General features: G+C 43.5%; 1 protein-coding gene across 8 annotated transcripts in view; it reads right to left on the bottom strand.

Annotated features, from left to right (window-relative positions):
* RAPGEF5 (Rap guanine nucleotide exchange factor 5) overlaps positions 1-14,742 on the bottom strand; it is a 314,716-nt gene that overhangs the window by 244,069 nt on the left and 55,905 nt on the right. For 7 of the 8 annotated variants that reach the window (XM_060414548.1, XM_060414545.1, XM_060414547.1 and 4 more), the window contains one exon: positions 9,735-9,835. In XM_060414548.1, the coding sequence (XP_060270531.1) occupies positions 9,735-9,776 (42 nt within the window). In that variant the 5' untranslated portion in view covers positions 9,777-9,835. Of the gene's footprint in view, positions 1-9,734; positions 9,836-9,963; positions 10,515-14,742 lie in introns of those variants that run through there. The other variant, XM_042248453.2, reaches the window with a different exon arrangement.

The following is a 14,742-nucleotide window of genomic DNA, read 5'->3' on the forward strand; positions in this document are numbered from 1 at the left end:
TCCCCCGTCCCTGGGATTCTCCAGGCAAGAACACCGGAGTGGGTTGCCATTTCCTTCTCCAATGCATGCAAGTGAAAAGTGAAAGTGAAGTCACTCAGTCGTGTCGACTCTTAGCGACCCCATGGACTGCAGCCTACCAGGCTCCTCCGTCCATGGATTTTCCAGGCAAGAGTACTGGAGTGGGGTGCCATTGCCTTCTCCAAAGAGAAACACTATGACATATCAATCTTTATTTCTAAATACATTTACTTAAAAGTGGTAGTAATGTTGATAAAAGCAGCAATGAAGAACTTTTTAAGAAAATTAAAACGTGACACTCATCTGATTTTCTCCCTATGACCTGGTCTCTTAGGAGGGAAAAGAAAGCTTGAGGAGGAGATGCTTGCAGGAGTAAGAATTTATAACTGCTATTAGCAGAGCTACTAATGAAATCTTTTATCTGCAGGTGCTCTTTTATGCCTATTGATTTAGAAGTAGGAAAAGCTGTTAGTCATAAAGTTCCTGTTTATTCCTGATGAAACGTCAAACCTGCATTGTCAAGGCTGAAAGAACCTGACTCTGTTCCCCACTCGATTCAGGATGAGCCAGTTTTGGTTATGGTCCACTGAATTACCTGCATATTTGTTATCCTTGGCTCCTCTTTGGCTGATGTCATTCCTTCTAAATACCATGTAAACTCCGTCTCACTTACAGAGTTGTTCTCTGCATGGTGGGCATTACAGGCAACTGTTGCCTTATGATTTCAGATCAAAACTGATACTGTTTCACTTTTCAAATACATCGATTTGAAACATTTGCAGATATCATTCACAATGGTAACAATGGAGTGTCATATTTATTTTCAAGGGAGACTTAGAGGATCAGAGGTAAAGTCTTAATAGTTCTTCTCGAGCTGTATGGACAAGATACTTTTTAGACCTCTGTTTATGGTGTAGACATCAGAAAAGAAGATGAACTCAGGAGTCTATGAAATCATAGGAAAGACTTGGAAGCACTGTCAGAAGCTGAACGAGATACATCTTTGGCCTCAGTTCCTTCATTTGCAAAATGAGGAGCCACTTGCCTCGTTTGATCACTCTGGAGAAAACATGAGAGAGTACGTGTAAAGTACCTAGAACGATGGAGGCACAGTCAGGAGCACAGGCTTGGGAGAGGATATTCTTATTACTATTCAGTCTGAGCTATAGAGATTCAAAAAGGGCTGGGGACTTCCTAAAATTATATGAAAAATGCCTGCATACTTCTCTGATGAAAGAGATGTGGATGTCATCAGATTTTCAAAACAGGTACGTGTGTGCCTGCCAAGTTGTTTTAGTCGTGTCTGATTCTGTGCGACCCTATGGACTGTAGCCAACCAGACTCCTCTGTCCACGGGATTCTCTGAGCAAGAATACGGGAGTGAGTTCCTGTGCGCCCCCTTCAAAATAGGTACCCTAATCACAAAATTTCTAAGACCCATGGCACTTGGGTTGAGCCTAACTTTCTAAATGTGAGAGTGTATATACAGACCATGGATGAAGACAGATGCAGGCTGCCCCATTTACACCTGCGGCATTAATTATGATGTCCACCACAATGTAAAGGGTTGTTCCTTCATTAGTGGACCCAGATCTAGTTCAAATGGATCTCCCTCCAGCATCCAACACCACTACCCACTACCACAAGATATAAACCTGAAAATGAACAAAAGTTGACAACCACACTGGTGGCCATCACGTAACCCAGTATCTGATGGCCAAGGGGTTTTGGGAGGGATTGAAGGCAGTCTGGGAAGGGGCAAAACAAGTGGAAACACGACATCTCTGTTGATGCTTACATCCTAAAAATACCACAGAGAAGTGACAACTATCACAGGACCAGGTATGCGAGGGAAAATGCTGGAGGAGGAGACAGCAAAGAAAGCATTTGCAGGAGGCTGCTTCACTGTTTCAATTTTGCATTTTTCTTTCAAAGGCAGCACAGATCCTCTGTAAGAAGAAAAAGACAGATGGGATGACAGAATTTTGTGCCTGTTTTCTGGAGCATTTACTAGAGAATGTATGACTCTTCGTAGTTACTGTTGGGTATGCACTTAGAATAATTTTCTGCCTTGACAACAGGTAGTCCTCACAAAATTTCAGTCTCTAACAAGAGGGCAGAGATGTTGCTTTTCTAATGTTTCTGCCTTTTAGTTTGGATATTAATCACCCTGAATAGTTACTTACTATTCTAAATAATTGAAGCTGCTTTGCTTGAAATCAACTATATTGTTGGTGGTGAAAAAATAATTAATTCATTCTTCTCTCTGGACAATGTGGACAACTTCCTGGAACAGGCCTTATTACTTAAAAATCACATACCTTTTACTCATGTTGCATATCTCTGGGCTCAGACTAAGAATGATGCTGATTTTGCCTTAAGAAGCACATCAACATTTGACGTTCTTCCTTCTTTCTGTCTTAATTATAGATCATGCTCAGGAATCAAAGAGCCAATATTTATAGAACACCAATCCTGTGCTCAGCACTGTGCTACAGATGTGGATGGTGGCCTTCATTCCCTGCAGGAACTCAGGAAGTAGCTGGGAGAGTTATAAGAGTCACATTTGAAAAGAGGGAAAACTATTCAACAGTCACTAAGCCCTACTGTGTTCTGTTGTTGGGATGGGAAGATAAGTGGGGGTACATGCCCTCTGGGAATCAGTCTGCAGTGCAGGAGACGCAGCAGCCATGGGTTCAGTCCCTGGGTCAGGAAGATCTCCTGGAGAAGGAAATGGCAGCCCACTCCAGCATTCTTGCCTGGGAAATTCCATGGACAGACGAGCCTGACGGGCTATAGTCTGTGGGGTCGCAAAAGAACTTGACACAACTTAGAAACTAAATAACAACAACGACATGCCCTCCATAGCAGGGGTGTTTTCTTAGTAGGAACTGTTCTGGGAGGAAGAGCTTATAAGACTTGAAGAACTTCAAAGGAAGAGGTAAAGATGAATGAGACTTGGTACAACTGAGGAAGACATTGTGGCTAAGGGATGTTTTGAAGGATGAGAAGAATTTCGACAGTCAAACAGTGGGAAGAAAGAAGATCATGGAAGTAGAAATGACCAGCTTTGCATGACGCCCTGGGCTGGGGGCAGTACACAAGCTGGACACCCATAATCACTGGCTCTGGAAACGGTCCTGACTTGCTCACGCTAAGAGGAAAAAGCAAAGTGCGTTGAGTAATGGAGAATGAGAGCATGCTGGGCTCTGTGGGACAGGCTAGATGGTGGAAGGCCTTGAAAGTCCAGCAAAGAACACTGGAAGGTGTGTGGTAATCCACAGGGAGCACAGTATGTTTCTTAGTTGGGGACGGACATGGTGGAAGCATGTTTGGGGATAATTAGCAGAAAAACAGGAGGCAGAGTTGCCTGGAATATCTAGAATTAAGATCAAGGAGGCAGACTTGGAGATAACCAAGGGGACTCCCAGTTGAGGTGATGACACCTGAGGCTGTTAAACAGTCTAAGTGGGAGTGGAGAAGCAAAGAAGAGATTAGCATCTGGAAGGAAAACCCGGCCGGACGGGAACAGAAGATGAGAGAGGATTCGGGCAGGGACAGTCCCTTTAACACGCAGCCCCACACAGTTTCGCTGCTCAGTGCCTCTGTCTAGGGAGATAATGTTGAATCTTCAATCCAGTAAACTCCCTTGCTTTCATTCAAACAAAAGAAAAACAGGGAAATATTATTAAATTTTAGGAATCAAATTCTGGGAAACCAAACAAGGGATTTTGTGCTTTACAGTTCAACGCTAACTCCGTCTGCATCAGAGCCGAACTAATACCCCAACAGGTTGCTAGGAGAAATTATCTTGAAAGACGTGTTTAAACAAAAGACAGGATTAAGGCCCTCATCATTTACAGAGTGACCTGGTTCAAAGGAAGTCCGCTTAGACGTAATGGGTGGATTTACACGAGTCTGTAGATTTACCCAGAGTCGATCTGAAATCTTCCCTCAGTATAATACCTTAACCAATTCACAGGGGAGGCTTTTCTAAATAATTAGATGACAAATAATAGAGTAACATGCACCTTTACTATTTCCTTTTTACCAGTCAATGAGCAGAAGGTAAATAAGTCAGCAGGGATTCGTGGAGTGAGACGCCCATGGCCCTTTAAACCTGTGGTTCTGGCCTTCAACTGCGAGCTGAAGATCATGTGGCAATGAAGGTGATTAAACACCACGGTGGTAGACCCCTGGCTGTCTCACAAAAATCCTTTAAGCCAGCAATACTTCTTACGATTAATGGACTAATAGAAAAAGATTCACAAAAGATGCGACAGGGAAATAGCTTCTGTGACAAAACCTTTCCTCTTGGGTCAATCACAAGTGATCCTTTCACCAAAGCAGCTGCAGAGGTTACATGCACAGTCAGGTGAGGCCTGGCTAATGCATTCATCCACAGCCTTGTCTCAGGGCTCCTCATTCCAGAACTGTGGGCCTGGCTGTAAGAGCCTAGAAGGTTGAAAGTTACTCAGTGTGGAACGTCCTTAGCATGGTCACTGAGAAGACCTCAACCTCTGACATGCTCAAGGCCAGCCTGAGAGTAATGAGGAAGGGCTTTAGGGTCAGTGGGCTTAGCAGAAGCTTCACTGCCACCCAGAGCAGCTTGCATTGTTCCTCCGAAGTCTGTTTCTCTCATAGTCGCTTGGACTCCTGTTCAGAAGCAGCTCCCCCAACTGCACCCCCATGGACCATGAAAACTTCACACCAAGTATTAGAGCAGCCCCATAAGGAAACATGTGGCTCAGGCACAAGACAACTATTAACACCACTCCACCCTGATGCAGACACACAGACTCATCACAGAAATGCAATGCAAGAGCACAGGCTAAGCAAGGCCAGCAAGGACACAGTGGGAGGAGAGCAGGGAGAAGGTGAGATGCATGGAGAGAGTAACATAGAAATTTACAGTACCATATGTGAAATAGATAGCCAACAGGAATTTGCTGTATGACTCAGGCAACTCAAACAGGGGCTCTGTAGCAGACTAAAGAGTGGGATGAGGAGGGAGATGGGAGGGAGGTCAGGAAGGAGGGGACACAGCTGTACCTATGGCTGATTCTTGTTGATGTAGGACAGAAAACCACAAAATTCTGTAAAGCAATTATCCTTCAATTAAAAAAAATTTTTTTAAGCCAGTAAGTTCTGAAAAGATTGGGCTTTGGTGTTTTTAGAAGAAATAAATGCAGCATAGTTGACTTGATGCAAAGATATTTCCACAAGACAGGATTTTAGAACACCCTATCTGCAAGGAGAGGCTCCAGGATTCACCAGTAGATGAACCACTTGCCACCATATCACAAAAGGAATAGGATGCAGTCTTGTTGTTTAGTCACCAAGTCATGTCTGACTCTTTTGCAACTCCATGGACTGTAGCCCACCAGGCTCTGTCCACGGAATTCTCCAGGCAAGAACTCTGGAGTGGGTGGCTATTTCCTTTTCCAGGGGATCTACCCGACCTAGGGACTGAACCCGGGTCTCCTGCATTGGCAGATTCTTTACCATTGAGGCACCAGGAAAGCCCCAGTACAATATATCATCTTCTTAAATTAGAAACCGCAGCAGCATCTTTAAATATGGATGTTTCACATGCACATACAGATAGCTAGAAGGCAGGTAGCCCTGGTTTGGTTCCCCTAGAATCACACCCTAAAATAAGAATTCTAGAGCAAGTAAATTCTTTGGCAGATGCACTTTGCAGAGGAAGGATGGAGAGCTTCCATAGAGATAGGAAGGGAGCCAAGAAAAGGTGCATTTTGAGAAAGATTCAGTTCAGTTCAGTCACTCAGTGGTGTCTGACTCTTTGCAACCCCATGGACTGCAGTAAACCAGGCCTCCCTGTCCATCACGAACTCCCGGAGTCTACCCAAACTCACGTCCATTGAGTCAGTGATGCCATCCAACCATCTCATCCTCTGTTGTCCCCTTCTCCTCCTGCCCTCAATCTTTCCCAGCATCAGGGTCTTTTCAAATGAGTCAGTTCTTTTGCATCAGGTGGCCAAAATATTGTCATTTCAGTTTCAACATCATTGCATCCAATGAACATTCGGGACTGATCTCCCTTAGGATGGACTGGTTGGATCTCCTTGAAGTCCAAGGGACTCTCAAGAGTCTTCTCCAACACCACAGTTCAAAAGCATCAATTCTGTGCTCAGCTTTCTTTATAATCCAACTCTCACATCCATACATGACCACTGGAAAAACCATAGCATTGGTTAGATGGACCTTTGTTGGCAAAGTAATGTCTCTGCTTTTTAATAAGCTGTCAAGGTTGGTCATAACTTTTCTTCCAGGAGTAAGCGTGTTTTTATTTCATGGCTGTAGTCACCATTTGCAGTGATTCTGGAGCCCCCCCAAAATAAAGTCTGTCACTGTTTCCACTGTTTTCATTCTATTTCCCATGAAGTGATGGGACCAGATGCCATGATCTTAATTTTCTGAATTTTGAGCTTTAAGCCAACTTTTTCACTCTCCTCTTTCACTTTCATCAAGAGGCTCTTTAGTTGTTCTTTGCTTTCTGCCATAAGGGTGGTATCATCTGCACATCTGAGGTTATTGATCTTTCTTCCAACAATCTTGATTCCAGCTTGTGCTTCATCCAGCCCAGTGTTTCTCATGATGAACTCTGCATATAAGTTAATAAGCAGGGTGACAATATACAGCCTTGATGTACTCCTTTCACAATGTGGAACCAGTCTGCTGTTCCATGTCCAGTTATAACTGTTGCTTCCTGACCTGCATACAGATTTCTCTAGAGGCAGGTCAGGTTGTCTGGTATTCCCATCTCTTTCAGAATTTTCCACAGTTTATTGTGATCCACACAGTCAAAGGCTTTGGCATAGTCAATGAAGCAGAAATAGATGTTTTCTGGAACTCTCTTGCTTTTTTAGATAATCCAGCAGATGTTGGAAATTTGATCTCTGGTTTCTCTGCCTTTTCTAAAACCAGCTTGAATATCTGGAAGTTCACGGTTCACGTATTGCTGAAGCCTGGCTTGGAGAATTTTGAGCATTACTTTACTAGCATGTGAGATGAGTGCAATTGTGCAGTAGTTTGAGCATTCTTTGACATTGCCTTTCTTTGGAATTGGAATGAAAACTGACCTTTTCAAGTCCTGTGGCCACTGCTGAGTTTTCCAAATTTGTTGGCATATTGAGTGCAGCACTTTCATAGCATCATCTTTCAGGATTTGAAAGCGCTCAACTGGAATTCCATCACCTCCACTAGGTTTGTTCGTAGTGATGCTTTCTAAGGCCCACTTGACTTCACATTCCAGGATTTCTGGCTCTAGGTAAGTGATCACACCATCGTGATTAACTGGGTCGTGAAGATCTTTTTTGTACAGTTCTTCTGTGTATTCTTGCCAACTCTTCTTAATATCTTCTGCTTCTATCAGGTCCATACTATTCTGTCCTTTATTGTGCCCATCTTTGAATGAAATGTTCCCATGGTGTCTCTAATTTTATTGAGGATTCTTTCCTATTCTACTGTTTTCCTCTATTTCTTTGTACTGATCACTGAGGAAGGTTTTCTTATCTCTCCTTGCTATTCTTTGGAACTCTGCATTCAGATGCTTATATATTTTCTTTTCTCCTTTGCTTTTTGCTTTTCTTCTTTTACAGCTATTTGTAAGGCCTCCTCAGACAGCCATTTTGCTTTTTTGCATTTCTTTTCCATGGGGATGGTCTTGATCCCTGTCTCCTATACAATGTCATGAACCTCCGTTGATAGTTCATCAGGCACTCTATTTAAGGGCACTCTAGGCCCTTAAATCTATTTCTCACTTCCACTGTATAATCATAAGGGATTTGATTTAGGTCATACCTGAGTGGTCTAGCGGTTTTCCCTACTTTCTTCAATTTGAGTCTGAATTTGGTAATAAGGAGTTCATGATCTGAGCTGCAGTCAGCTCCTGGTCTTGTTTTTGTTGACTGGATAGAGCTTTTCCATCTTTGGCTGCAAAGAATATAATCAATCTGATTTCGGTGTTGACCATCTGGTGATGTCCATGTGTAGAGTCTTCTCTTGTGTTGTTGGAAGAGGGTGTTTGCTATGACCAGTGCATTTTCTTGGCAGAACTCTATTAGCCTTTGCCCTGCTTCATTCTGTACTCCAAGGCCAAATTTGCCTGTTACTCCAAGTGTTTCTTGACTTTCTACTTTTGCATTCCAGTCCCCTATAATGAAAAGGACATCTTTTTTGGGTGTTAGTTCTAAAACGTCTTGTAGGTCTTCATAGAACCATTCAACTTCAGTTTCTTCAGTGTTACCGGTTGGGACATAGACTTGGATTACCATGATATTGAATGGTTTGCCTTGGAAAAGAACAGAGATCATTCTGTTGTTTTTGAGACTGCATCTAAGTACTGCATTTTGGTCCCATCACTTGATGGGAAATAGATGGGGAAACCGTGGAAACAGTGTCAGACTTCATTTTTTGGGGCTCCAAAATCACTGCAGATGGTGATTGAAGCCAGGAAATTAAAACAAACTTACTTCTTGGAAGGAAAGTTATGACCAACCTAGACAGCATATTCAAAAGCGGAGATATTACTTTGCCAACAAAGGTCCATCTAGTCAAGGCTATGGTTTTTCCAGTGGTCATATATGGATGTGAGAGTTGGACTGTGAAGAAAGCTGAGCACCGAAGAAGTGATGCTTTTGAACCGTGGTGTTGGAGAAGACTCTTGAGAGTCCCTTGGACTGCAAGGAGATCCAACCAGTCCATCCTAAAGGAGATCAGTCCTGGGTGTTCATTGGAAGGACTGATGCTGAGGCTGAAACTCCAATATTTTGGCCACCTGATGCGAAGAGCTGGCTCATTGGAAAAGACCCTGATGCTGGGAAAGCTTAAGGGCAGGAGGAGAAGGGAACAACAGAGGATGAGGTGGCTGGATGGCATCACCGACTTGATGGACATGAGTTTGAGTGAACTCCGGGAGTTGGTGATGGACAGGGAGGAATGGTGTGCTGCGATTCATTAGGTCGCAAAGAGTCGGACATGATTGAGTGACTGAAGTGAACTGAACTGAACTGAACTGAACTGCATTTCGGACTCTTTTGTTGACCATGATGGCTACTCCATTTCTTCTGAGGGATTCCTGCCCACAGTAGTAGATATAATGGTCATCTGAGTTAAATTCACCCATTCCAGTCCATCTTAGTTCGCTGATTCCTAGAATGTCGACATTCACTCTTGCCATCTCTTGTTTGACCACTTCCAATTTGCCTTGATTCATGGACCTAATATTCCAGGTTGCTATGCAATATTGCTCTTTACAGCACTGGACCTTGCTTCTATCACCAGTCACATCCACAACTGGGTATTGTTTTTGCTTTGGGTCCATCCTTTCATTCTTTCTGGAGGTTTTTCTCCACTGATCTCCAGTAGCATACTGGGCACTTACCAACCTGGCGAGTTCCTCTTTCAGCATCCTATCATTTTGCCTTTTCATACTGTTCATGGGGTTCTCAAGGCAAGAATACTGAAGTGGCTTGCCATTCCTTTCTCCAGTGGACCACATTCTGTCAGACCTCTCCAACATGACCCATGCGTCTTGGGTGGCCCCACACGGCATGGCTTTGTTTCATTGAGTTAGATAAGGCTGTGGTCCATGAGATCAGATTGGCTAGTTCTCTGTGATTATGGTTTCAGTGTGTCTGCCCTCTGATGCCCTCTTGCAACACCTACCGTCTTACTTGGGTTTCTCTTACCTTGGACATGGGGTATCTCTTCATGGCCGCCCCTCTTGACATTGAACATGGAGTAGCTCCTCTCAGCCCTTCTGCACTTGAAGTGGGGTTCAAAATTTAGCCTATGACAGAGAGTAATGAGCATATTCATCACTTAGATTTGTAAAATTTCTGTTAAGAAGGAAAGCAAGTGCTTTTACCATGCTCAAACAAACAATTACAGGCAAGAAATGAATAGGTGGAATTTTACCTGCTGTCTTAATTTGGAAAGGACCTTTGACGAGTGCCTTGGGATCTCAGTTCAGCATGTGAGGATAATCTGCAATAAGATCAGCCTTGCCTTTCAGTAAACCTTAGCTCTGCTGTACTAAATCCTGAAATGCAGAAGTGGTAAGGGCCTAACAGAAGCAGAGCAGATGAAGAAGTGGCAAGAATGCACAGAAGAACTATGCAAAAAAGGGCTAATGAGCTAAATAATCACAATGGTGTGATCACTCACCTAGAGCCAGATATCCTGCAATGTGAAGTCAAGTAGGCCTTAGGAAGCATCACTACAAAGATAGTGGAGGTGATGGAATTCCAGTTGAACTATTTCAAATCCTGAAAGATGATGCTGTGAAAGTGCTGCACTCAATATGCCAGCAAATTTGGAAAACTCAGCAGTGGCTACAGGACTGGAAAAGGTCAGTTTTCATTCCAATCCCAAAGAAAGGCAATGCCAAAGAATGCTCAAACTACCACACAATTGCACTCATCTCACATGCTAGCAAAGTAATGCTCAAAATTCTCCAAGCAAGGCTTCAACAGTATGTGAACTAAGAACTTCCAGATGTTCAAGCTGATTTAGAAAAGGCAGAGGAACCAGAGATCAAATTGCCAACATCCATTGGATCATAGAAAAAGCAAGAGAGTTCCAGAAAAGCATCTACTTCTGCTTTATTGACTATGCCAAAGCCTTTGATTGTGTGGATTCCAACAAACTGTGGAAAATTCAAGAGATGGGAATACCAGACCACTTGACCTGCCTCCTGAAAAATCCGTATGCAGGTCAAGAAGCAACAGTTAGAACCAGACATGGAACAATGGACTGATTCCAAGTTGGGAAAGGAGTACATCAAGGCTATATATTGTCACCCTGCTTATTTAACTTATATGCAGAGTACATCATGAGAAATGCTGGGCTGGAAGAAGCACAAGCTGGAATCAAGATTGCCGGGAGAAATATCAATAACCTCAGATATGTAGATGACAGCACCCTTATGGCAGAAAGTGAAGGGGAACTAAAGAGCTTCTTGATGAAAGTAAAAGAGGAGAGTGAAAAAGTTGGCTTTAAACTCAGCATTCAAACAATGATGATCATGGCATCCAGTCCCATAATCTCATGGCAAATCGATGGGGAAACAATGGAAATAGTGACAGATTTTATTATCTTGGGCTCTAAAATAACTGCAGACGGTGACAGCAGCCATGAAACTAAGAAACTTTTCTCCTTGGAAGAAAAGCTATGACCAACCTAGACAGCATAATAAAAAGTAGAGACATTACTTTACTGACAAAGGTCCATCTAGTCAAAGCTGTGGTTTTTCAAGTAGTCATGTATGGATGTGAAAGTTGGATCAGAAAAAAGGCTGGGTGCCAAAGAATTGATGCTTTTGAACTATAGTGTTGGAGAAGACTCTTGAGAGACCCTTGGACTGCAAGGAGATCAAACCACACAATCCTAAAGGAAATCAACCCTGAATATTCATAGGAAGGACTAATGCTAAAGCTGAAGTTCCAATACTTTGGCCACCTGATGCCAAGAGCTGACTCATTGGAAAAGACCCTGATGCTGGGAAAGACGGAGAAAGGGGCAACGGAGAATGAGATGGTTGGATGGCACCATCGACTCAATGGCACGAGTTCAAGCAAGCTCCAGTAGATGGTGAAGGACAGGCAAACCCGGAGTGCTACAGTTCATGGGATCAAAGAGGCTAAACAACAATTGTATTAAATCATGAAAGCTATGACAACAAGATGAACTGACGTCTCTTGAGTGCCTTCTATGCATCAGGCGCTGTGCTATGCAATCTACACCTATTAAGTGACTCCTTGGGTTTGATAATGTTTAATAGATGAGAAAACAGGTTCAAAGAGGCAAAGCAACTGTACTTTTAGTTCTTTATTAAAGCAAATGAACCTGCCTTGTCATTAAGAACACGAAGACAAGCCTCACCTATACTGCAATTTTTATATCTATTCAGTAAAAATTTGAGAGGTAAACCTATGAAGCACTGGATCAGGCTTGGGGGAAGATGGGAAGAGTGAGGTAATTACTAAGACTTTGGACTTGTCCCAAGAGGTCGACTGTGTAATTGGGAGAAAGGAGAAATGGACCAGGTAAAAGGGAGAAAGGATACAGCCGGGTGCGGTACAAAGCCTCAGGAGAACTTTGGCCAAGAGGACACTGATCCCGACAGAGAGGATGTGGGAAAGCTCAGAGGTGCCGTCTGCACTGAACTGAGCAAACTGCACGAGGAGACATGGAAGCAGGCAGGTCCCCCAGTCCAGTCACCGTTCTTCACCAGCATGACTTCATGAAGCTTAGCAGACAGTTTGAGCCCAGGTGGGAGTACTTTCAGACAGAAGATCAACATCTGAGAGCAGACCCCTGGCAAGGGGCACACTGCGTGGAGCCAGCGCAGTGGAGGAAGGAGAGGGCCGCCTGTAGGCTTTGCATGAGAGGCAGGTGTGGGCAGTCGGTGTGGAGAGTGCCTTTCTAAAATAAGGAGCCAGCATTCAAACCCCAGGAGATCTCTTACTGAACTTCAGCTTTTTTGGCCACTCTAGACAAATCAAAAGGCCTGGCACCTGGCCTGCACACCCTCCTGTTGTGAGTGGCACCTCCTCCTGGGCTAGATCATGCTCTCTCCATGTGTTCCAGCCCCCTCGCTCCCTGTGGTTTGCACCTGCTGACCTCACTTCTTCAAGTTGCTTGCCAGGGCCCTGGAGCAGCAGGGATGCTGTCACTTGGCTGAGTCTCATGGTGAGTCAAGGGACTAAAATGGTCAACAGGTTCTGTGTTTAAATCTTGTCGCTACGATTTGACTACCTGTTACCTTAGCTTCCTCATCTGTTAAGTGGGCATAACAGTATATTCAAATCTATAGCAACCACTCAGTATGTGTAATTTGCTTAGCATAGCATCTGGATCCATCAGTTCAGTTAGGTTGCTCAGTCATGTCCGACTCTTTGTAACCCCATGGACTGCAGAATGGCAGGCTTCCCTGTCCATCACCAACTTCCAGAGCTCACTCAAACTCATGTCCATCAAGTCAGTGATGCCATCCAACCATCTCATCCTCTGTCACTCCCTTCTTCTCCTGCCTTCAATCTTTCCCATCATCAGGGTTTTTTTCCAATGAGTCAGTTCTTCACATCAGGTGGCCAAAGTATTGGAGTTTCAGCTTCAGCATCAGTCCTTCCCATGAATATTCAGGACTGATTTCCTTTAGGATGGACTGTTTGGATCTCCTTGCTATCCAAGGGGGTCTCAAGAGTCTTCTTCAACACCACAGTTCAAAAGCATTTGGCCTTCAACCTTCTTTATATTCCAATTCTCACATCCATACATGACTACTTGAAAAACCATAGCTTTGACTAGAAAGACCTATGTTGACAAAGTGATGTCTCTGCTTTTTAATATGCTGTCTAGGTTGGTCATAGCTTTTCTTCTAAGGAGCAAGTGTCTTTTAATATCATGGCTGCAGTCACCATCTGCAGTGATTTTGAAACCCAAGAAAATAAAGTCGGTCACTGTTTCCATTGTTTCCCCATCTATTTGCCATGAAAATATGGGACCAGCTGCCATGATCTTCATTTTTTTGAATATTGAGTTTTAAGCTAGCTTTTTCACTCTCTGCTTTCACTTTCATCAAGAGGCTCTTTAGTAAAGTACTCTTCACTTTCTGCCATAAGGGTGGTGTCATCTGCCTATCTGAGGTTATTGATAATTCTCCCAGCAATCTTGATTCCAGTTTGTGCTTCATCCATCCCAGCATTTCACATGATGTACGCTGCATACGAGGTGAATAACCAGGGTGATAATATACAGGCTTGATGTACTCCTTTCCCAACTTGGAATCAGTCCATTATTCCATGTCCGGTTCTAACTGTTGCTTCCTGACGTTGCATACAGATTTCTCAGGAGGCAGGTCAAGTGGTCAGGTATTCCCATCTCTTGAATTTTCCACAGTTTGTTGGAATCCACACAATCAAAGGCTTTGGCATAGTCAATAAAGCAGAAGTAGATGCTTTTCTGGAATTCTCTTGCTTTTCTTATGATCCAATGGATGTTGGCAATTTGATCTCTGGTTCCTCTGCCTTTTCTAAATCCAGCTTGAACATCTGGAAGTTCTTAGTTCACATACTGTTGAAGCCTTACTTGGAGAATTTTGAGCATTACTTTGCTAGCATGTGAGATGAGTGCAATGGTGTATATTTTGAATATTCTTTGGCATTGCCTTTTTTTGGGATTGGAATGAAAACTGACCTTTCCCAGTCCTGTAGCCACTGCTGAGTTTTCCAAATTTGCTGGCATATTGAGTGCAGCACTTTAATAGCATCATCTATTAGGATTTGAAATAACTGGAATTCCATCACCCCACTAGGTTTGTTTGTAGTGATGCTTCCTAAGGCCCACTTGACTTTGAATTCCACGATGTCTGGCTCTAGGTGAGTGATCACACCATTGTGGTTAATGGGTCATTAAGATCTTTTTTGGACCTATAGAAAGCTTTAAGTAGAGGTCAGCTCTTGTTATTGTTAACTGTTGTTCTAGGGTTTGGTCAGTGGGTGAGTTTGCCTTTGGGCCTCAAATGTAAGTCAAGAAGATCCCCTGGAGGAGGTAATCTCAACCCATACCAATATTCTTGCTTGGAAAAATGCCACGGACAGAGCCACCGGGCGGGCTACAGTCCATGGGGTCACAAAGAGTTCGACATGACTGAGCAACTTAACACTCTTTTTTTTTTCAGTTACCTCCCTTAGA

This window comes from Ovis aries, chromosome 4 (assembly GCF_016772045.2).
Source record: "Ovis aries strain OAR_USU_Benz2616 breed Rambouillet chromosome 4, ARS-UI_Ramb_v3.0, whole genome shotgun sequence".
Classification (NCBI taxonomy): Eukaryota; Metazoa; Chordata; class Mammalia; order Artiodactyla; family Bovidae; genus Ovis; species Ovis aries.